This window comes from Saccopteryx bilineata, chromosome 1 (assembly GCF_036850765.1).
Source record: "Saccopteryx bilineata isolate mSacBil1 chromosome 1, mSacBil1_pri_phased_curated, whole genome shotgun sequence".
In the NCBI taxonomy this organism is placed as follows: domain Eukaryota; kingdom Metazoa; phylum Chordata; class Mammalia; order Chiroptera; family Emballonuridae; genus Saccopteryx; species Saccopteryx bilineata.
This window is the reverse complement of record NC_089490.1, coordinates 16,584,229-16,607,450: the sequence shown is the minus strand read 5'-3', so window position 1 is coordinate 16,607,450 and position 23,222 is coordinate 16,584,229. Positions and strand designations below refer to the sequence as shown.

The 23,222-nt window shown below is 45.6% G+C and overlaps 1 protein-coding gene across 1 annotated transcript in view; it reads right to left on the bottom strand.

Annotated features, from left to right (window-relative positions):
* DNAH8 (dynein axonemal heavy chain 8) overlaps positions 1 to 23,222 on the bottom strand; it is a 297,942-nt gene that overhangs the window by 217,572 nt on the left and 57,148 nt on the right. Inside the window, exons 21-28 of the mRNA XM_066252925.1 lie at positions 21,531 to 21,606; positions 19,815 to 20,007; positions 15,686 to 15,882; positions 15,004 to 15,130; positions 12,242 to 12,477; positions 11,086 to 11,190; positions 5,353 to 5,466; positions 4,003 to 4,065 (exon numbers count right to left, since the gene is read on the bottom strand). Of these exons, the coding sequence (XP_066109022.1) occupies positions 4,003 to 4,065; positions 5,353 to 5,466; positions 11,086 to 11,190; positions 12,242 to 12,477; positions 15,004 to 15,130; positions 15,686 to 15,882; positions 19,815 to 20,007; positions 21,531 to 21,606 (1,111 nt within the window). The remainder of the gene's footprint in view (positions 1 to 4,002; positions 4,066 to 5,352; positions 5,467 to 11,085; positions 11,191 to 12,241; positions 12,478 to 15,003; positions 15,131 to 15,685; positions 15,883 to 19,814; positions 20,008 to 21,530; positions 21,607 to 23,222) is intronic.

Here is a 23,222-nt window from a genome sequence, read left to right as displayed (position 1 = left end):
TAAAGTGACCACACCCCTGGTACAAGGCTGACACATTCAAGTCCTCGCTGCTGACCAGCAAATTGGTAACTCTTGGTAACTCAAAGACAAGGAAGTGGGTCTATCTTCAAAATATACCCAGGCTCCAACCACTTATCATCTCTAATGTCACCACTCTGGTCCAAGTTACGATCACCTGTCACCCGGCTTACTGCAACAGCCTCCTCATTAGTCTCCCTGCTTCTCCCTGGAAGGACAGCCAATAATCTGCGCTCAACACGGTACCCAGGGCAATCTGCTGAAAACACAAACGCCATCACGTCACTCTTCTCGCTCAGAACCAAACCCGGCGCTCTTCCAGGGGCTGGCAAGGCTCCCGGTCTGCCCCTCCTTGCACGTCTGTCCCTGTCGCTGTGGCTGTCCCCTTGCTCACCTTGCCCCAGTTGCACTGACACCCTGCCTCCTCACACACGCTCGCTCGCTCGTGCTCAGGGCCGCGACCCTCGCCCTCCCCCTGCCCGGAAGTCTGCCCCTCCAGCTGTCTGCCCGGCCTGTCTTCACTTCTCCAGGTCTCTATGCACCTATCACCTGTGCAAGGAAGCCTTCTCTGGGGACCCTGTTTTATCTCTCAGCCCCACACAGCACGGCCCAGCACTCCACGGCCCTCCCCTGCCTCCCCCACCCTCAGCGCCATCTCCACCCAACATCATCATCATCGCTCTTCACTGTTCATTCTGCTTCGACTGCCGGGGGGTTTCGCTCAGCCCAGCTGTCAGCCACCAGGTGAGCCGGCCGGTGTTAGTCCCGGCTCCCCCGGAGACACGGCCTTTCCCTGGGACTTCGGGTCCGAACGGGAGGACTCTAGTTAGCAGAGAGGATCAGAGCCTCTCCCGGGGGCCAGGAGATAGAGCCGGCAAGGGTCTTGGGAGGAGCTGGTTTAGTCCAAGAGTGACCACCATATAGGTCTGGGGAGAGAAGCGTGACAACAAGGACCTAGACTACTTGTCTGAGGACATCGCGTGTAAGTGAAAGGCTTGTGCCTGCTGCAACTCATGCAAACCCTTGCCCGCACGTGCCCCCTACTGTGTGAGCACCCACAGCGTGGCTGGGCTGGCCTACCCCCCTGGAGCCAGGCGGCAGGAACCCTGGGCTCTGACCCATGATCGCATCTGCTCTGCACACGTTTACCCCACTAGGGACCAGCTGCAGTGCCCGGATCTCCAATGACCCCGAGGAGACACTCTCCTTATCGGCGCACAGACGCTCTACTTTAAAACACTCACCCCAGGCCCTGGCCGGATGGCTCAGCGGTAGAGCGTCGGCCTAGCGTGCGGAGGACCCGGGTTCGATTCCCGGCCAGGGCACACAGGAGAAGCGCCCATTTGCTTCTCCACCCCTCCGCCGCGCTTTCCTCTCTGTCTCTCTCGTCCCCTCCCGCAGCCAAGGCTCCATTGGAGCAAAGATGGCCCGAGCGCTGGGGATGGCTCTGTGGCCTCTGCCCCAGGCGCTAGAGTGGCTCTGGTCGCAACATGGCGACGCCCAGGATGGGCAGAGCATCGCCCCCTGGTGGGCAGAGCGTTGCCCCTGGTGGGCGTGCCGGGTGGATCCCGGTCGGGCGCATGCGGGAGTCTGTCTGACTGTCTCTCCCTGTTTCCAGCTTCAGAAAAATGAAAAAAAAAAAAAAAAAAAAAAAAAACACTCACCCCAAGGGAGACCCTGGGAAGTCAGACACTGCATGAGAAATCCCGGCTGCGGACGACAGGAAAAGCCTGAAGTACTTACTCTTCCCTCTCTCAGGAGGACCTGCAACTGGAGAGATTCCTTCCAGCTTGATCAACCCTTTTGAGCAAAAGGCTGCATGGAACCAGCCCAGAGCGCCCAGGAAACACACGTGTAAAGCAGTAAGAACACGATGACTGACCCCACTCCTCCGCTTATTTGCTTGGGGTGAAACACCCAATTACCATGTGATATGCAGGAACTTCTGACACAGGTAAAGGGATATCCAGAAATACCCACCAGAATGTGGCAAAACTAAGGTAGACGCTACAGAAAACCTGCACGTGGCTAGATTTGCTGCAAAACGTGGGCATTCCTGGTAAAGAGGAAGACACTGATTTCGGGAAAGCCACTTTGTAGCCCCTCGTGGGAGCCCATGGGGGCCACGTGGGTGGACGTGCAGGCAGAAGCCGGGGCCAGGGAAACAAAAGAGAAAAAGGAGGTCCCAAGGAAGGTGCAGGACAGAGAGATGTTTATTATTATTGTCACTGTACTTAAAAAAAAAACAAACAAACAAAAAAAAAAAAAAAACAGTTTTTTTAAGAGGCTGATTGAGAAGATTTAGTAGAGGGGAAGGTTGAAAGTAAAGAAGAAAAAGGGTCGACCTAAGAAAAGACGAGGGAGAGAGTGAAGAGCCCCCGGGGACAGGAAGTGGGCGACACCCTCTGAAATGCACATCACAGACCCCATATGTCTTCTGTAAATTTGGAGACAAGATCATCTGTCCGAAAAAGAGAAAAAATCCAAAAACTGCGCCTCGCACGCTTGTCCTGTCGCTGGCTCCACCTTCAGCTCCCCGCCACGGCTGGGGGCCCAGAGCTTCCCCGGCGGCCCGGGCTGCGAGCTGGGTTTTACCAAACGCACGCTCCATCCAGCTGTCCTTATTCCAAGTGCCACTTCCCGGCCCGGTTTTTACGATTCCTTGTTTGTATTACCGCAACTGCCATCAGCCAGACCATGCTCCCGCAGAACCACTCTATGCTCTAGGGCTACAGAGATCGTTTAAAAGCACAACTGTTGTAAAAATCCCGATCTGACCATCTCAGCCCCTGCTCAGAGTCCTCCACCCTCGGGATGAGCTAAGAGCTCCTCGTAAGAGCCTGCAGGGCCTTTCCGTTAGTGACCGCAGCCCCCTTGTCTCCCTGCCCCTCGTCACCATCTTTGCCCACTGCACCCCACACTGTGCTGCTTACACTTCCCTGAGACTCTCTGCTCATCTCCTCATTTGGGGGCCGCAATTCTGCCTAACCGGTTTTCCCTCCTTCTTCTCCTGGCTAACTCTAATTAGTCCTCCAGGATGCCACGAGGATGCCTCCTCTTCCTCTTCTGAGAAGCCCTCTTTGTCTGCCCCCACCAGCTCCGACTGGGGTCGGGATCTCCTTACGTCAGTTTCCACACCACAAGTTCTCACGACTGGACACCAGGGCTTGTCACACAGTGTTGCGATCATTGCTCCAGCTCTCTGTCTGCCCAACAGGTTTCAGCAGCTTAGAGGTAAGATCTACTTCTTAATCGTCTCTCTAGCTACCAAGTCGCACAGTAAACCTCCGATAAGTATTATTTTAATAACTAAGAATGCCGAGAGGATAGGGGACCAAGAGAGAACATGAACACATGGTACGGCCACTGCAGAGAACAGGAGCGAGGACGGGGACACATCCCAGGACTGCCCGATGCTCTGAGGATCTGGCTTCCAGCAGAATCCACGAACCGGCCAACATTCATCCTAACGAGGGTGTGGTTTTCCCTACATGCGCTCAGCACTCTGAGTGCAGAGAACGGGGGAGAATAAATGGCCTGATCCAATGAGCATTACACCTACGGCCCAAGACAGGACCAAGGAGCAGGGAAGTGGAAAGTGATGAATAGGAAGGAGGAAATTAACGAATACAGGGGGAAGACAGAGAAACCACTGACATTGAAAATCTTCTCAGATACATTTTATTATCATTGTTATCACTTGACATACAAATGAGATGCTGGGAACTAGAAGAAAGCATACACTGAAGTTCAAACTCCGGGTCTCATGCTCTAGCTAGACAGAGAGTTATTCTGTGGGAGTGGTCATGGAGGGGCGCAAGAGGAGGCAGCAATGACATTACTTGGCAATTAAAATACAGTTAACATCTGTATGTACTTCAAACACTAACATTTCTATCATAAGGGAAAACATAATTTTTTCCTTAAAATAGCGTTTAAAAATAATACATTTTCAAATGTGTAATAACAAAAATGTAGTTTTACCTGAAATATCTGTAGCCTGTTGCTCGCTTCCTGGGGTGGTATATTTGGAACCATGGGTCCTTCCTATAATAAATCATATGATCTCTATTTTAATTCCTAATCATATGTACTTACTAATTTGCTGGATTGATTATTTTCTTTCAAACAAATAAACATTATTTTTCATTTAAATGGTCTAAATTTTCCCTGTACATGAAGTTTTCACTTATTTTTGTTTTACTGAGATATAATTCACATAGCATACAATCCTTCATTTCAAATGTACAATTCAGTGGTTTTTGTGTAATGCAGTTGTGTTGTGTGTGACCACGACCATAATCAACTTCAGAACATTTGCATCACTCAAACTTCTATTCATTTTCTAGGACTTGGACATCGGTAATAAAATATGTGACAGTTGCATCCTCTCCGAAGTTTGTACCGCCACCGCTGGGTGTCGCTTCGTTTATGATAGTAAGTAATGCCAGTGAGGTCGTGTGTTAGAATGACTGACAAGAGTCCTGAGACTCTCTTCGCTGACTCCTCAACCCCACGTGGGAATAGATGCACGTGGGTGAGTGAATACTTGGAAGGAGCAGTAGGCCATCTCTGTTAGCCTGAGCCAGAAAACGAGCTGCAGAAGGGACCCCACAGAGTCCGCACGGTCATGAACGGTATGTAGGAGCAAAATAATAGACCAGGTTCTCAGTACAGTAGAGTAAGCGGGCAGTCCAATGTTGACTAATCTGGCCAAGGGATATAAATGTAGTATGTGTAAGAAAGAAAGCTTTTACACAAGTAGCACTGAGCGCTTAACTCTCCTGTGAATCCAGATCCGCTATGATCACTATAAGAAAGTAGAATATTTTAGGGGAATATGTCCAACGTCTGAGTTTACCATCAGGGAGGTCGACCGCTATCAGTCATTACAGCAGGTTGAAGAGTTTGTGGGACTGACCCAGTATGACATTTATTATTTATTTTCAGTGATACTTTTGGCTCTCTAAAAGTTCATGAAAAAAAAATCAATTGTGTAAATACCCTGGTATTAATTAGAGCGTCTACAGTACTTCAACAACTGTATTACATTTTCAACTATGAGAATTCTGGCCCTGAGAAAGGGCAAAACTAGATCCTTGGCTCCTTCCATATGGAGGTTGTTGCTCCTTTTAGTTAGTGTAAAATTTTCTTTCTTATTCTGTAAAACATGCTTGAAGGAGTAGCTGTTCCCTCTTTGATAGCTGTGAATATGTAAATATAGCCTGTTACATACAACGTACAAATCACTGTGTAGTTCTCAGGGTTCACCATGTCCCTTCATAGATACGTACCCGTGAACACGTTAACAGAGCATGCAAATGCTTAAATTACCGTCTCATAGGCCTCCGCAAAGTTCGTTACATCCTCGCGAAAAACTTCCACAGCCTCAAGTAGATTACTTTTAAAGTCTGGCTGCACTTGAACTAGTTCATCTTGTACAGAAACCTGGAATAAAAAGAGCACTCAATGTGAGAGTTAAAGTGACACATTAACCAGAAACTACAATTCTTTTCCAGTACGTTTGTTATTCCACGGATGTCTTGTATGAACAAAGACATCACTGCAATGTTTTTATAAAAAGGAAAAAAAAAACCCACAGGAATAAACAACCTAAATGTACCAACAGGAGATTCAAATCATTCTAGTTCATGACCCACGAAGCACAGACATCTTCTCTAACAGCAGTCAGGAAAGTCTCCTGGGTGGTCTGTCTCAGGCCATTACTGTGGCCAGAGAGACAGTTACTCCGCGAGGCCCAGTCTGGGTCACGTGCTGACCGGGCCAGGCCAAGATTTGGAATTAGCGATCCCTAGTACGTTCACATAGTTGCAGCGGTCGAAGCTGTTCCCTAAAAGAAAGTGATATTACTCTGGGTGTTAAATATATATATATATATATATATATATATATATATATATATATATATATATATATATATAGCAAATGCCCTTTACAATAGTCTTTAAAGTGTCTGCTAAAACCTTCCATCACAATACCACTTAATACACGCCTTATTGGCCAGGCTCTTGACACGCTATCGCAGGTAATCCTTACAACAACCCTGTGTGGGTAAATGCTAATAGTATACCCATCTTACAGGTGAGAAAACTGAGGCACAGAGGAGCTAAGTAATTTCCCCAAGGCCCCAGCACCAGTACAACGCAACATCAAGATTCGAAATCTGGCAACGGGGCTCCAAGGCCCCTGCTCTCGCCCACTCTCAAGAACAGCACCTGTCTTGGCTGGAACATATACTGGACTCCCTCAGGCTCACCAGGATTGCCATGTGGAACGGTCTGTCTCTACGAAAGGATGGGTCAGTGGGCTTAACGCTAACAGTTCCTGAGACAGAAGAACAATTCACGTGAGTGTTTCCCACTGAGCAGGAGAAAGTCAGACTTCACCTTCTCCATGGAGTAGGCCCCATTTCCTTCCTAAGAGTCACTCTCCTGACTAACCAGCATCTTTTCAAAACAAGCAATTGGTCAGTATCTAACATAAACTGAAATAAACATGCATATATAAAAATATTTTATATATATTATTGCCTCAAGAGAGCCTCATAAACATATATATAAAAAAATCCTAAAATACTCCTACATGATCACATGAAGAAATCGAACAATAAAGGTTATTAACTTGCGCCTGATCCCCCAGCTGGCTGAAGGCAGAGATGGCGTCACAAGTCACGACCCCAATTTCAGCTCTGCATCCGCGCCACTCGCCTTGCTTCCATCTCAGTGACAGATCTTCCCGTAAACAAGAAATTTTAAGCCAGTTAGTTTAGTTTATAGTCAATAAACATTTTTGGTATAATTAAAGGCTCTGGACCCTCCCTTGGAGTTCATTTTTAATCTGTAGTGTGTAAATATTTACTTACTTCAAAAATGCTTAGAGAGAAATATATACCTACAAATGCATACATTAAAAAAAAGATGTCAAGCCTGACCTGTGGTGACGCAGTGGATAAAGCGTCGACCTGGAAATGCTGAGGTCGCCGGTTCGAAACCCTGGGCTCGCCCGGTCAAGGCACATATGGGAGTTGATGCTTCCTGCTCCTCCCCCCTGTCTCTCTCTCCTCTCTCCTCTCTCTCTCTCTCTCTCTCTCTCTCTCTCTCTCTCTCCCTCTCTCTCCTCTCTAAAATGAATAAATAAAATAAAATAATTTAAAAAAAAAAAAAAAAAGATGTCAAATCAGTAACTAACCATTCACCTTAACAAACTAGGCAAAGAAGAAAAAGCTAAAACCATACAAGCAGAAGGAAAAAATAATAATAAAGAGTACAAATAAATGATATAGAGAATAGAAACACAGTAGAGAAAATCAATAAATCTCAAGTTTTGTCTTTGAAAATATCAACAAAAGTGATAAACCTTTACCTAGACTAACCAAGACTAAAGGAGAAAAGACTCAAATTACTAAAATTAGGAATGAGAGTTGGGATATCACCACCTACCTTACAGAAATAAAAAGGACTATAAAAACATAATCAACAGAGTAAACAGGCAACCTACAGAATGGGAGAAAATAATCGCAAATCATGCAGCTGAGAAGAAGTTAACATCCAGAATTTATTGTATAAAAAACTCCTACCACTCAAAGACAAAGAAACAAACAACCCAATTAAAAAATAGGCAAAGAACTTTAATAGACATTTCTCCCCCAAAGGTGATACACAAATGGTCAATAAGTATATGAATAGATGCTCAACATCGTGTATCATTAGAGAAATACAAATCAAAACCACAACTAGAGACCACCTCCCTCACTAGGATGCTTACTGCCAAGGAAACAGAAGATGGCAGGTGTGGCAAGGATGGGGAGAAACGGGAGCCCTGTACCCTGTTGGCAGGGATGTAAAATGGGGCGGCTGCTATGGAAAACAGTATGGCAGTCCTTAAAAAATTAAAAATAGAACTGCTATATGATCCTGAATTCTATTCCTGGGTAGATATCCAAAGAACTGAAAGCAGGGTCTCAAAGAGATACATACATCCATGTTCATAGCAATATTATTCACAACAGCCTAAAGGTGGAAGGACCCCAAGTGCTCCTGATGGAAGATGAATAAATAAAATGTGATATATATATATATGGAATATTCTTCAGACTGGACAAGGAATGAAATTCTGACACATGCTACAACATGGATGAACCTTGAAGACCTTATACTAACTGAAATAAGCCAGTCACAAAAAGACAACTATTGCATGATTCCACTTTATAAGGCACCTGAAGCAGTCAAGTGCACAGAAAGAGAAAGCAGAATGATAGGGGCCGAGGGAAGGGAGAATGGGGAGTTGTTGGTTAATAGGTATAGAGTTATAGTTTTACATGATAAAAAAGTTCTGGAGTTTGACTGCACAACAATGTGAATATACCGTATTTTTCACTCCGTAAAACGCACCTGACTGTAAGACACACCTAGTGTTTTAAAAAGGAAAATAAAAAAATATATATTCTGAACCAAATGGTGTGTTAAAATATTTAATAAAATACCGTATTTTTTGCTCCATAAGACGCACGGCCATTTTCCCCTCCACTTTTGAGGGGGAAAAGGTATGTCTTTTGGAGGGAAAAACATAGTACTTACCACTACTGAACTAGTATATACACTCAAAAGTGGTTGGAACGGTAAATTTTAAGTAATGTGTATTTTACCATAATTTTTAAAAAAAATCTTAGTACAAATCTGTAATAATCAAGACAATCTAGCACTGGCACAGGAGTAGACATCGAGATCAGCAGAATGGAGCTGAGAGTCCAGAAATAAAACCCTTCCACTTGTGGTGGACTGACTGTCAGCACGGTGCCACGACAACTCGCTGGTGAAAGGACAGTCTTTTCAATAAATGGCACTGAGACAACCAGGTATCTACAGGCTTCTGCATGAAGCTGGACTCAGAACTCACAACACATACAACAAGTTCCCTCACAATGTATTAAACACCTGAATGTAAGAACTAAAATTATAAAATTCTCTTAAGAAAACATAGTAGTAAAACTTTGTGACCCTGGATCAGGCAATGGTTTCCTAGATATGATACCAAAAACACAAGCAAAAAATATATAAAAATTAGACAAATTGGACTTCATCAAAATTAAAAACTTTTACTTCAAGAGACACCATCAAGAAAGTGAAAAGACAACTCACAGAATGAGAGAAAGCATTTGCAAATTCTCTGATAAAGGACTTATTCCCAGCCTGGCCCGTGGTAGCGCAGTGGATTAAGTGCTGACCTGAAATGCTAAGGTCACCAGTTCAAAACCCCAGACTTGCCTGGCCAAGGCACGTACGAGAAGCAACTACGAGTTGATACGTCCCGCTCCTCCCCCCTTCTCTCTCTCTCTCCTCTCTAAAAATCAATAAATAAAATCTTTTTAAATAAAGACTTATATCCAAAATATTTAAGAACTCTTACAACTCAAAAATAAAGAAACACATAAGCCAAATTTTAGAAACAAGCAAGTGGTTTAAATACACATTTCTCCAAAGAAGATATCCAAATGACCAGTAAGTACATGAAAAGATGCTCAACATCGTCAGCCATTAGGAAAACCAAGTCCTGGCACACAGACAACACAGATAAACCTTGAAAGCACTACATGGTAAGGGAAAGAAGTCAGTCACAAGGATGGCTCTCCAGACCATCCATCCAGAAAGGGCAAATCCACGGAGACCGGAAGCAGAGTGGTGGCTGCCAGAGGCTGTCGTGAGAAAATAAAGAGTAACAGCTAATGGCGTTAGGGATTCATTCCTTTGAGGATATAAATGTTCGAACATATACAAGTGATGGTGTTTGTACCACTCCCTGGATACAGTAAAAAATCACTGAGTTGTATACTTTGAAATGGTAAATTTTATGGTATGTGGATTATATCTCAATAAAGCTTTTTTTTTTTTTTTGAAGTGAGAGGAGAGGACATAGAGAGACAGACTCCCGCATGTGCCCTGACGGGGATCCACCCGGCAACCCCCATCTGGGGCAGATACACTAATCAAACCAGCTATCCTCAGCGCCTGGGATGAGGCTCGAACCAATAGAGCCACTGGCTGTGAGAGGGGAAGAGAGAGAGAAAGGAGAGGGGTGGAGAAGCAGATGGTCGCTTCCGTTGTGTGCCCTGACCGGGGATCGAACCTGGGACATCCATATGCCTGGCTGACACTCTAACCACTGAGAAAACTGGCCAGGGCCTCATAAAGCTATTAAAATAACATATATTTAGCTTTTAAAAAGTGTGAAATGTATTTTTTTTGGAAATACTGACTTAAGAGTTAAATAAGAGCCTGACCAGGCAGTGGCACAGTGGATAGAGCGTCGAACTGGGACACGGAGGACCCAGGTTCAAGACCCCAAGGTCGGCCCTGGCCGGTTGGCTCAGCGGTGGAGTGTCGGCCTGGCGTGCGGGGGACCTGGGTTCGATTCCTGGCCAGGGCACATAGGAGAAGCGCCCATTTGCTTCTCCACCCCCACCCCCTCCTTCCTCTCTGTCTCTCTCTTCCCCTCCCGCAGCCGAGGCTCCATTGGAGCAAAGATGGCCCGGGCGCTGGGGATGGCTCCTTGGCCTCTGCCCCAGGCGCTAGAGTGGCTCTGGTCGCAGCAGAGCGACGCCCTGCAGGGGCGGAGCGTTGCCTCCTGGTGGGCAGAGCGTCGCCCCTGGTGGGCGTGCCGGGTGGATCCCGGTCGGGCACATGCGGGAGTCTGTCTGACTATCTCTCCTGTTTCCAGCTTCAGAAAAGAAAAGAAAAAAAAAAGACCCCAAGGTCGCCAGCTTGAGCATGGGCCCATCTGGTTTGAGCACAGATCACCAGCTTGAGCCCAAGGTCACTGGCTTGAGCAATGGGTCACTCAGTCTGCTGTAGCCCCCCAGTCCAGGCACATATGAGAAAGCAATCAATGAACAACTAAGGTGCCGCAACGAGGAACTGATGCTTCTCATCTGTCTCCCTTCCTGTCTGTCTGTCCCTATCTGTCCCTCTCTCTGACTCTGTCTCTGTCACAAAAAAAAAAGAGTTAAATAAGAATTTATAGATACAAAATGAGTGTCAAGTCTGCACTTACCGCCTTGCTCTGCAGTTTGTTGAAAGAATATCTCAAGGTATCCACTGCTTCTGATTCCTCTTTGGTAACTTCAACCTCGAATCTGTTTAAAATGGCGTAGGCTTCCTGTGGAGAGAGGGTGCAGCTCAGAGACAGCACAAGGGAAGCCACCCTCAGATGACTTAGGTGCCTGTAGAAAAACATCCCTATGTCTTTAGCAAACCGCCCATCTCAGGGGACTTGTCTCCAGTATTAGACCTGAGAAGGAGCCCTCTGGAGTCTCACTGACACCGGTCACCTGACACGGCCAGACGGGCTTCTTCTCTACAGGTGCGATTACGTGAAAGAAAGTAATCCTGCTGGGAGACTCCCCCGGGGAACTGGGCGGGCGCGATGCAGTCACAAAGGTCCACACCAGGGCAAGTGGACGCAGGAGAGCAGGGGTCAGAGAAGCCGTGAGGACAGAAGCAGGGCAGGAGAGAGGCCACCGCTGGACGGGGCATGCGCCAGGACTGCAGCCAGCCGCCAGAGGCTGGAGCAAGCAGCAACGGCTTCTTCCCGGAGCCTCCAGAAGAAGCACGGCCTGCTGACCTCCTGCCGGTAGCCTCTCTGAGCCATTCCACACTGCCCATCGCGAGAACGGGAGACAGTCAACTCATGTTGTTTTAGGCCATTTAGTTTACGGTAATTTGTTAAACCAGCAACAGAAAGTGAATATAGTAGTCCTCCCTGAAACCATCTGCTGATTTCAGTTTCTTACCAGTTTACTATTAAGCCCAAGTGGACCACTGCCACCGTGCTGCCCAGGGTGTCTGTGCCACTGGCCATAAATGACACCGGTAACTGGTTTCTAAGAAAAGACAACACATTTGGGGAACTTGCCTATCACGTTAGGACTATGCGAGAATGGAACCCTGCCCTTCAGTAAAATGTTGGTGCCGGTAAAAAAAAAATGAACACTGTCTAGACAAGTATAGTATTACTAACATATCCACATTCCTTTGTACACCGTTCAGTGTTGGTATTTGCCTAAATACTCCAAAGATACCAACATCAGAATGGAGAAATAGGTAGACTGGGCCAGAAAATAAATATGTTAACAGAATCAATTTTTTTAATGTTTTTTTTTAAATAATAATAATAACATTTCAAGAATGAAAGAGCTATCATTTCTTACTTCAATTGGTCCCAAAGTCATGTCCATCTGAATTTCATTGTCACGGATACAAGACAAGGCTTCCATTGCAAACCTGACGTCATCTAAATCGCGGATAGGTCTAGACAGCTTTTTCAAGTACTCGTTAATAAACGCTATCATGTCTGACATTTTCCTTTTGTATTCTTCATTCAGGTATCGGCAGAGCAGCATCTTCCATGCCTTAGCCTCAATGGATAAGGCCAGTTTCATTGGCCCTGGAGAAGACAGGAAAAGATCAAAGTAGAATACAACTGACATTCTGAGATGATTCATTTTGTGTGGCCTCTGAGCATCTGTAACGGCCCTGAACCGTGGGGCAGTCACTAGCCACATGTGGCTATGGAACACATGAAAAGCAGTTAGTCTGAATTAAATGTGCTGTAAGGTTACTAGAGCTTGAAGACTGAATTCTTCTCCCCATGGAGTATGTTAAGCTGTGCATGCGGACATGGAAGTTGATGGAGAAGATTTTCAGAAATCACTCCCACTGTCCAATGTGAGCCTCACTCCCTTTCTGGCCATCCCATTAGCAGCTCTCACTCACCGCCCCATTTTCTTCTAGGCAACCCCAGACAGTACAGTATAATGTATCTTTTGTCTACCAAATCTACCCGTTTTTTCTGTTATTCCACTTCCCACCTCGTCCACGTGCTTAGAGAAGATGTATAAGCTGACCCTGACCCTGGCCCTGGCTGACTGTTCCCGTCAATCTCGACCTTCCGTGTACTAATCAGAATCCATTCTTGAGAGTTTTAGAATAAGACTTAAGGGGGAGCCCTCTCAGCAGGGAAGCAGGAAAAAGTCACGCACAGAAGGAAGAAGAAATGAGTCAGTCAGAGAGAAAGGACTTGTCAGCTTCTTATAGCGTCCCCGGCTCTGGTCCTTATCTAAAGGCCAGTTGCATCTTGGACTTCTGGGATATACCTATTTTCCCCTCAACATAACTCAAATAGGGTTCTGTTCCTGGAAAACAGAAAATAGTCAACTGTGCCGTATCGATCCTTACCCGTCCCTCCTGTCTCCTCTTGGTACCCCTAAGCTCCCCAGCCCTGCCAAGCACGGACCATGACTGCTCCCCTCTCAGCCTCCAGCAGTTACCCGGAGAGGGCTGGGGAGCGAGGAGGGCAGGGCCGGAGAGGAGACACACAGCCAGTGTGCTGTCCGAGGCTGTGAGGTCCACCCCTCCTGGGCCTCCACTCCGTCTCCTTGGGCCCCAGGGACCCATTCAGCCCACCTTCCCCTTTCTTTAGAGTTATTGTCACCAACTCCATTTTTCAGTTTTCTCTCCCTAAGAGCAAGTACCTGGCCAATCAGAACACTGTGCAACAATTAATTTTCGTGTTAAGAATCACAGGGCTAACCCCTGTGAGGAAACAAACAGAACATCAAAGTAACAGGTAATGTACGGTTTCCAAAACACTACCAAAGTTCTTGCAGTTACTGCCCCTGACATATAGTTTCTGTTTCTAGCTAAATAATCCCCTCGAGTATTTGTGATTCTTCTCCAAATCAAATCCCTCTTGATGGATATAATAGTATATAATATTTGTGGAACATTAACTATTATGCTAAGTGTCATATAAAGGGGTTCATGAGCTAGGCACTGTCTAGCACCAGCAGACAAGGATAGTAACCTTGGCAGTCAAATTTCAGAGCCAATTATACTGATTCCTTGAGCACAGACCTGAGAATCTACATAAGGTAGATAGTTGATGTAAAATAGGTCACTCAAATATCTTCTGAGAATAAAAATCTTACAAAATTAAGATAAGACTGATTGTACTTCTGCAACCATGACAACACGTAGCCATGACAACCAGTTTTAAAACCAAACCATAATCCATTTCTCCTTAGTTCACATACTTTTGCAAGCCAGCGTTAACCCCTTTCTTCTGAATGTCAACCAATCAGGAGGAATGTACTCAATAAACCCGCTTCTGAGTGTCAACCAATCAACAACAGTTTCACCTGAGCAAGCATCCTTCTACAGATGATGTTAACCTATTCAGGCCCATAATATGAGGCCTGCAGTCTGCTCTGCTGGGAGCACCGTGCCTGACCAGCATAACTCTCCCTCTCTACAGTAAGCAATAAAGTCAGTCTGGGCCCTGGCCAGGCTGCTCCGTTGGTTAGAGCATTGTTCCAGTGAGCCAAGATTGCAGGTTCGATCCCCAGTCAGGACACATACAAGAATCAACCAGTGAATGCATGGGTGAATGGAACAAAACAAGAACAAAAAAAATCGATGTCTCTCTCTCCAAATCAATAAACTTAAAAATAAATAAATAAATAAATAAAGTTAGCTTGGGCTTTTTATTTCAGATGTTAAGTGGTGTCTCATCATCCTGTAATACTCGAATACTAAATGGATTCACTTCTTAGGAGACCCCAAACTGTTTGGTCCTACCTCAGGTACACAACCCCTCCGCACGGTAACCCGAACAAGAGTTTCATCTGGACTTTCAGTTGTTCGAGTACCAATCGGAGAACTGCACAGTATACTAAGTGTACTCAGCCACCTTGGTATAATATTATATATAAAAATACATAACATGTTATATAACTGTTACGTATTTTTATATATAATATTATAAAAAAGAGCTGTTCTCTTGCTATCTTCACTTGTTTCTGGCGGTCCAGAAATACAATATCATATTTATATTATTGTGCCAAGGTAGCTTAGTGACTGCTTTCTGAATAAAGTTAACATTTCATGTGAAAATAGATAGTTTTAAAAATACCTGTATGCAACTCAAGGGGTCCTACAACAATAACAGGCTTCAACTCGTCAATCTCCTGTTCAAAAGTAGCATAGTGCAGAATTTCCGATCTGATTTCAGTCAGAGAGGGGTTGTTGGCCAAAAACTCCTGCAATATGGAAACGATCAATGTTTTCTTCAGCGCTTGATAGTATAACTCTTACACCTACCACAGTTACATTAGATAATCGCATCTGCTCATTGCACTTCTCCACTTGTAGGTGCCATGAGGCCAGTGGCTGGGTGAGGAGAGGCTGAGCTAACTGTCAGTACTGGGAAAGGGGCCACGTGAGGGAATTCCACAAAGGCACAGGCATGGCTGTTCAGAGTCCTCAAGTTTCCTTGAGTCTCCAACCTAACCACGTCTGGGCCTATGTAAGTGTGCCACACCCCGGACCCTGGCCTCCGGAGCAGCTGGAACATAACTGGTCCTCAATTGTTTAAGCAAACCGAACGCAATCTGCCGGAGCCACATCACCATCTGTTGCCTCAGGGTCAATGCGAGAATTACATGCGACACGTCATGTTAGGTGCAGGGCATTGCTGAGTTCTTCACCTCTGCTCCCGAGTCCCTGCCGTGATCACTGATCTCTCTGCGGAGCTCCCACACGCATCAGCTATGAACAACTCCAACCCAGACTGCACCCCGCGCAGAGGAAACCACCTTCACTTTCACGTCCCGGTCCTCTGTCCAGAGCGTCTTGTACTTCTGAAAGTCCTGCAGGGCCTCGTGCGCCACCTTCCTCAGGGAGTTCACAGACGAGGACAGGAGGAGCACCAGCTTGGAGATGTCCTTGTGCTCCGCCACCCCTGGGTAAAAATTCTTCAGCTTCCTTGCGGGAATTATTTCTTCAAAAGACCCTGAAAACAGATGTTTCTAAATATAGATAATGTCTACAGTCAGCTTTAAAAATTATATCAATTTCAATCCTTCCAGACTTCTCAAGCTGTATTTTTAAAAGACTCTCCACCTAAGCAATTAAGAGCTGTTCTCTTGCTATCTTCACTTGTTATTAGCAAACTATTGTGTCTTATTAAACTATTTTGAGGGCTAAAGTTCTTTAATGTGGAAAAAACTATGTTATTCAGAGGGGAGAACTGAAAGACACTAATTAAAATCCAAAAACTTTTTTTTTTAAGTCCTCCAAGGTAAGGTCAAAAGAGTTGAAGTTGCTACCTTCCAAAACAGCACGGTGGTTAAAGGGGAGGTACTGAATTTATTACCCACATTACCTCAGGGTATTAATCTTCACGGGGATCCTTGTGAGAATGAAATGAGACAACATGTGCTCATCTTCAGCTCAGCACCTGGTATGCAGAGATCAACCGATCGGTGTTGACTTCCACTGTCAACACCTCTTGCCAAAATCTGATCATGTCACAGCCTGGATGGAAACCCTCAAGTGTTCCCCATCGGAGACTACACAGATACTGTTGTTTAGCCCAAACAGTGCCTTACTTTTCAAAACTGTGGCTAATAATAAAAAATCATGGGATTTCATGCAAAATTCCAGATTTCACCTTCTCTCTCGAATGATGTAACCTGGTAGCGCAGGGCGCACACGCTTCCCGGCAGCAATTAGCTGAGGCTGAGGTCTCCGTCAGCGCTCTTGGGCCAGTCACTCATTTTCTCTTTTGTCTTACATTTAATCAAAATTAAAGCAAAAGAAAATGACAAGAAATTGGCTTAAGTTGATTAACTAATGTCACATGCCAGGGCAATTCCATCCCTTTTGTTACAGAGAAGTAGTCCGCGGGGTCAATATACCACATTTCGCCCGATCTTTGGAAGTCTACGTCGCTAGAATTTTGGGGCTGTTACAAATAATGCAGCTAGCTATGCACATTCACAGACAAGTCTTTATTTACATGGGCATAACGATTTCATTTCTCTTAAATTCCTAGGTGTGAAATTGCTGAGCCAAAGGGTATGAATCGTGTTTAACTTTTTAAGTAAGTGCCTGATCGGTTCCAAACTGGCTGTGCCTTTTCACATTCCCATCAGCCATCCACCACAGTTCCAAGTTCATTGACAACAATGGTACGGTCACTTATCTTTATTTTTAATTAGTTTAGCCATTCTAACTGGTATGTAGTGGTATCTCATCATAGTTTATGAAATTCGCAATTTCCTAATAACTAAGGAATCTGAGCATCTCTTCATGTGTTTATTAGCCATTCGTATATCTTCTCTGTTGAATTGTCAAATATTTTGTCCATTTGGGAGGGGGGAAGTATTTTGTTATTCAGTTGTAAGAGTTCTTTTTATATTCTGATACAAGTACTTTATCAGATGTATGATTTGCAAACATGTTCTCCCCATCTGTAGCTTGTCTTTTTAATTTTCCTAATGGTGTCTTTTCAAGAGTAAAGATTTTTTTTGTGTTTTTTTTTTAGTGAGAGAGAAAAGAATGAAAATGAGAAAGAGAGAGACAGGGACAGACAGACAGGAAGGGAGAGAGATGAGAAACATGAATTTTTCATTGTGGAACCTTAATTGTTCATTGATTGCTTTTTTTCATATGCCAGAGACCTTGGGCTCAAGCCAGCAACCTTGGGCTTCAAGCCATTGACCTTGAGCTCAAGCCAGCGACCATGGGGTCATGTCTATGATCCCATGTTCAAGCCTGCAACCCTGTGCTCAATCTAGTGTGCCTGTGCTCAAGCCGGATGAGCCCGTGCTCAAGCTAGTGTGACCTTGGGGTTTAGAACCTGGGTCCTCAGCATCCCAGGCCAACACTCTATCCACTGCGCCACTGCCTGGGCAAGCTGCAGAGCAAAGACTTTTCATTTGAAGTTCAAATTACCAATTTTTTTTCCTTTTATGGATCACGTTTTTACTGATCCATAAAAAAATCTTTGTGTAACCCCAAATCACGAAAAGTTTCTCTGATATTCTGTTCTACATTTTGTAGTTTTAGTTCTTCTATAATCCACTTTCAATTAATTTCATGTATGAGATGAGGTAAGAGTCCAACTTCTTTTTCTTTTTCTTTTTTTTTTGCATACGTATAACTGCACCATTGGATGAAAAGAGTCTCCATTACCCCATTAATCTGACTTGGTATCTTTGCAGAGTCAAGTGACACTGAGAGCTTATTCTTGGATTCTCTATTCTGTCCCAGTGACCTCTTTATCTATTCATAGGTCAGGACCCCATTGGTTTGATTACTCTAGCTTTATGGCAAGTTTCAAAATCACACAGTGCAAGTCCTCCAGCTTAATTCTTTTTCTTCAAAATTGTTTTGGCTATTCTATGTTCTTTGTTTTTTAATTAAATTTATTGGGGTGACATTAGTTAAAAGGATCATTTAGGTTTCACATGTACAATTCTATGATGCATGATGTGTATACGGCACTGTGTGCCCACCATCCTCTTCCCTATACAAATTTTACGATCAACTTGCCAATTTATACAAAATGGCCTTCTTGGATTTTGATAGAGATTTCATTAAACCTATAGATCAATGTGGGGAGACATGCCATCTCAACAATACTGAGTCTTCTAATCCATGAACATGGTGGATCTCTCCATGGTGTATCTTTCGGCAATGTCTTGTGATTTCCATGGTATAGACCAGGGGCTGGGAACCTACGGCTCACGAGCCAGATGTGGCTCTTTTGATGGCTGCATCTGGCTCACAGACAAATCTTTAATAAAAGAAATAATAACGTTAAAAATGTAAAACATTCTCATGTATTACAATCCATTCATTTCCTACCGCTCATGTTCATGGTTGTGGGTGTCTGGAGCCAATCACAGCTGTCCTCCGGGACAACACCAAATTTTTATTGGATGATGTGTAACATACATGGGTCGTTGTAAGGTTCTCATGGCATTACATTTTAAAATATGTGGCGTTCATGGCTCTCTCAGCCAAAAAGGTTCCTGACCCCTGGTATAGACCTTACACTTCTTCCGTTAAATTTATTTTACTCTTTAGGACAGTGGTCCCCAACCTTTTTTGGGCCACGGACCAGTTTAATGTCAGAAAATTTTTCACGGACCGGCCTTTAGGGTGGGACGGATAAATGTATCATGTGACCGAGATAAGCGTCAAGAGTGAGTTTTAGACGGATGTAACAGAGGGAATCTGGTCACTTTTTAAAAATAAAACATTGTTCAGACTTAAATATAAATAAAATGGAAATAATGTAAGTTATTTATTCTTTCTCTGCGAACTGGTACCAAATGGCCCACGGACCGGTACCGGTTCGTTGCCCAGGGGTTGGGGACCACTGCTTTAGGATATTACTGTGTATAAAATTCTTTTAATTTCATTTTCAGATTGTTCATTGCTAATATTTGGAAATAAAGTTTATTTCTGTATATAAATCTTATATCCACCCTGGCTGGTTTTCTCAGTGGCAGAGCATCAGCTGAGCATGCGGATGGCCTAGGTTCGATTCCCGGTCAAGGCACACAGGAGAAGTGCCCGTCTACTTTTCCACTCCTCCCTCTCATACCTCCCTCTCTAGCAAACTAAGTCTGTGAGACCAACTACAATGCTCTTGCTTTCATTTCTCACTTTGAATCTAAAATCATGACAGAACTGCGATAAAAATCCTTACTCACCCATGACAAAATCTGAAAAGAAATATCTGCATGTTATGTTTAAGATAGAAGATGGAGAATGCTAGTTTTTTTAAATACAAAACTTAACTAATAAATATATAAAAATGACTTTAAAAATATCTACATGCTGTCATACTCAGGAAGATCAGAGAGAGCACTTATAAATCGTAATTAATCTAAGCTTCGATTGATCTGAGATCTGGTCTAACACTCTTACTTTCTTCCTTCTTCAACGATTTTGCTGTGCTCGGATGGGCCTGGTCAGTAGTGGTGCGGCTGGAACTGGTAATGAGGGGCTTGATGTGACGGCTCTGCTGTCCCCAGTGAGCCACTCCTCTGCTGACCTCCAGGGTTAACTGGATCATACGGTTAACGGCTTGCTGAATGTCATCCAAACTCGGAACCATGACCTGTGGAAAAAAGAAACGCGTTTCTGGTTCTGCTGGTACGTACAGCTGGTCCCTCTGACTCTCACCACCCCCAGCCCCACCCTGCCTGTCCCTCTGACTCTCACCACCCCCACCCCCTGCCTGTCCCTCTGACTCTCACTACACACACCCCCCAGCCCCATCCCTCTGACTCTCACCACACACACACACACACACACACACACACACACACCCCGCCCCATCCCTCCGACTCTCCACACCCGGAGTGGGGAAAGCCTCAGCAGGCCCAGGAAGAGGCTGCCTTCAGCAGAGCAGTGGGAGGGGGGTGCGGACTGCATGCACACTTTCTCTGCTTGAAATTCTCCTATTCTACCAATTCTTGTAAGCAAGAAGGACAAACACAGGACCAGTCACCCTCTCCCTGTGAGGGTGGCTGGATGCAGCCAAGTGTGGACCATGTGCTGGATGTCCACGAAGTAAAATAACTGAAGACTCCACACTGCCAAGAGTCTGACCGCAGTTCTCTGAGCTGTGCCAAATAAGCCAGGCAGCTGTCTTCCCGGAGGCCCGGCCGTGCAGAAGTGGTGTTAGGCAAACCCTAGGTTGTCCCGCCTGGCCTAATCCCATGGCCCCTCGCAGAATGCACCTCAGTCATCCTGTGTGGCTTCGGGTATCTTTGTAGCTTTGGGTTCAAGATGCCAATGTGCAGCTGTGGTGGTGGTAGAGATAGGATCCACGAGCAAGCCCCAGGGTTCCATGCCTGGGGTTCCCTCCTTCTTTCCTTCCCTCCCTTCCTCCCTTCCTTCCTTCCTATTCTGCCATTCTTAGTGAATTGCCTCACACTCATGTGTACAGGGTATGAATTTGTACTTCTGAGATGGTCTTAGATAATTTAATGCCTGAAGTAAGAAAAGGCAAGATTTTTAGAATATTTGCTAATGGATAGGGAGCTGAACAGACACACCAACCTTCAGTACACCATAGGCTATGCAGGGCAGTTTTTTATAATAGATACAAATGATAATCTTTTGATTTTTGTTAAAGACTGAAGTGAAGTAAAAAATTACACAGGACTGGCCCTGACTGGTTGGCTCAGTGGTAGAGTGTCGGCCTGGCATGTGAAAGTTCCAGGTTCAATTCCCAGCCAGGGCACACAGGAAAAGTGCCCATCTGCTTCTCCACCCTCCACCCTCTCCTTTCTTTCTGTCTCTCTCTTCCCCTCCCACAGCCAAGGCTTCACTGGAGCAAAGTTGGCCTGGGCACTGAGGATGGCTCCATGGCCTCTGCCTCAGGCACTAGAATGGCTCTGGCTGCAATGGAGCAATGCCCCAGATGGGCAGCACATCGCCCCCTGGTGGGCATGCTGGGTGGATCACGGTTGGGTGCATGTGGGAGTCTGTCTGACTGCCTCCCCGCTTCTAACTTCGGAAAAATACAAAAAAAAAAAATTCATAGTACCAAGAGGTTACCATAAATGAAAGTTCACTTCTCAAATACATTACCAAAATGTCATTGTGTTAATTTGACTGTTTGGTGATACTTACCACATTAGGAATCGCCAGGTGGACTTCCGTTTTTATGAAGGAAATAACATCTTCTGACCGCTTTCGTCCATATAGGCTGTAAGAAGGTGGACACTGAGCTGATAAACCTTGACCTATAATTTCATAAATAGCTTGCTATGCTACAACACTTAGTTGTAAAAAATAAAGACCATTTTCAAAATACTGAGCTGTATGAAGAGAATGTTACTTACAATGAAACCAAAAATTTCAGAGCACTAAGAAAACACAGTGATTTAAGTTCTTAGAAGTAAAAATATTAAGTCTCATATACATTTTCTAGTATTTTAACTTTGTTCTCTCTTAGTGATTGATACCCATTTAATAATGTTGACTAAAAGCATTCTTGGGACAAGATCATCAACAAAAAGCGGATACCTCCATATACCTGTTTACGCAGGCTATTCTGCAAGATTAAACAGGAGGTTTTTGGTCAAAGCTTTCCAAACTCTTCCTTTTTAACCAGTACCACCTGTACTCAGACAGAAGCACAGACATACAGACACCTGGGTGCGAGTCATGAAGGACAGAGCAGAGCTACAGATGAGTGTGGTTGTCTCCCTCTGCCCTGACCTCTGTCCCCATCCCAGACAAAACTATATATAATAAATGTCAACCATCACAGCAAGAGACGCTGTCAGTACTGAAACCCTCCGCCTCCAGTGACAAACACGACCCAGGCTATACGCTGCAGACTCGGGTTTTCCAGGAGACGCGGGCCCGGGTGACAGCAGCGACGCCTCAGCCCCCCGGGGAGCGACCACGCGGGCCCGGGTGACAGCAGCAATGCCTCGGCCCCCCCGGGGAGCAACCACGCGGGCCCGGGTGACAGCAGCAATGCCTCAGCCCCCCCGGGGAGCGACCACGCGGGCCCGGGTGACAGCAGCAACGCCTCGGCCCCCCCGGGGAGCAACCACGCGGGCCCGGGTGACAGCAGCAACGCCTCGGCCCCCCCGGGGAGCAACCACGCGGGCCCGGGTGACAGCAGCAACGCCTCAGCCCCCCCCCCCCCGGGGAGCGACCACGCGGGCCCGGGTGACAGCAGCAACGCCTCGGCCCCCCGGGGAGCGACCACGCGGGCCCCTGCATGCACCCCCGGGCTGACCCGCCACCTCCCACCGCCTCTTCAGGGGGCGGTAACTCGGAAACGATAGGACCTGGTTCCGTATTCAAGGTTCCCGCGGTCATCTGGAGGCAAAAGTGAAACTCGTACATGGGGAGAGAGGGAAAGAGAGACAAACACTCAAAAACAAACAAACAAACAAACGAAAAACTCTGGTTCAGAGAGAACCCAGTAAAATCCCAATAAGCATGACTCGGTCTGACAGTAAGAAAGAGAACTAAAGAAATCGGTAACTGAACCGGAAACTCACTCCAGTTAAAATTCAAGGTAGAGAAGTGCGCCACGCTCTACAGTAACTATAATGAGAACGTTCAGGGATGCACAGGAAGGCTCTCCTTCAGAAAACAGTCAAGAGCGGATAGACTGAAAAGGCAGAAAGGATGCGATGCCTGGAGGACCAGGAACGTAGTGCCTGAACTATTTGAGATGCAACAGGTAAAACCACCTTATACGAGAGGCAGAGCTACTCGCCCGTAAGGAAGCCCAGAAAGGCAACATGTGACAGAGCAGTCTGGAGGCAGGGAGGCAGGCCCGGACATCTGAGATGACCG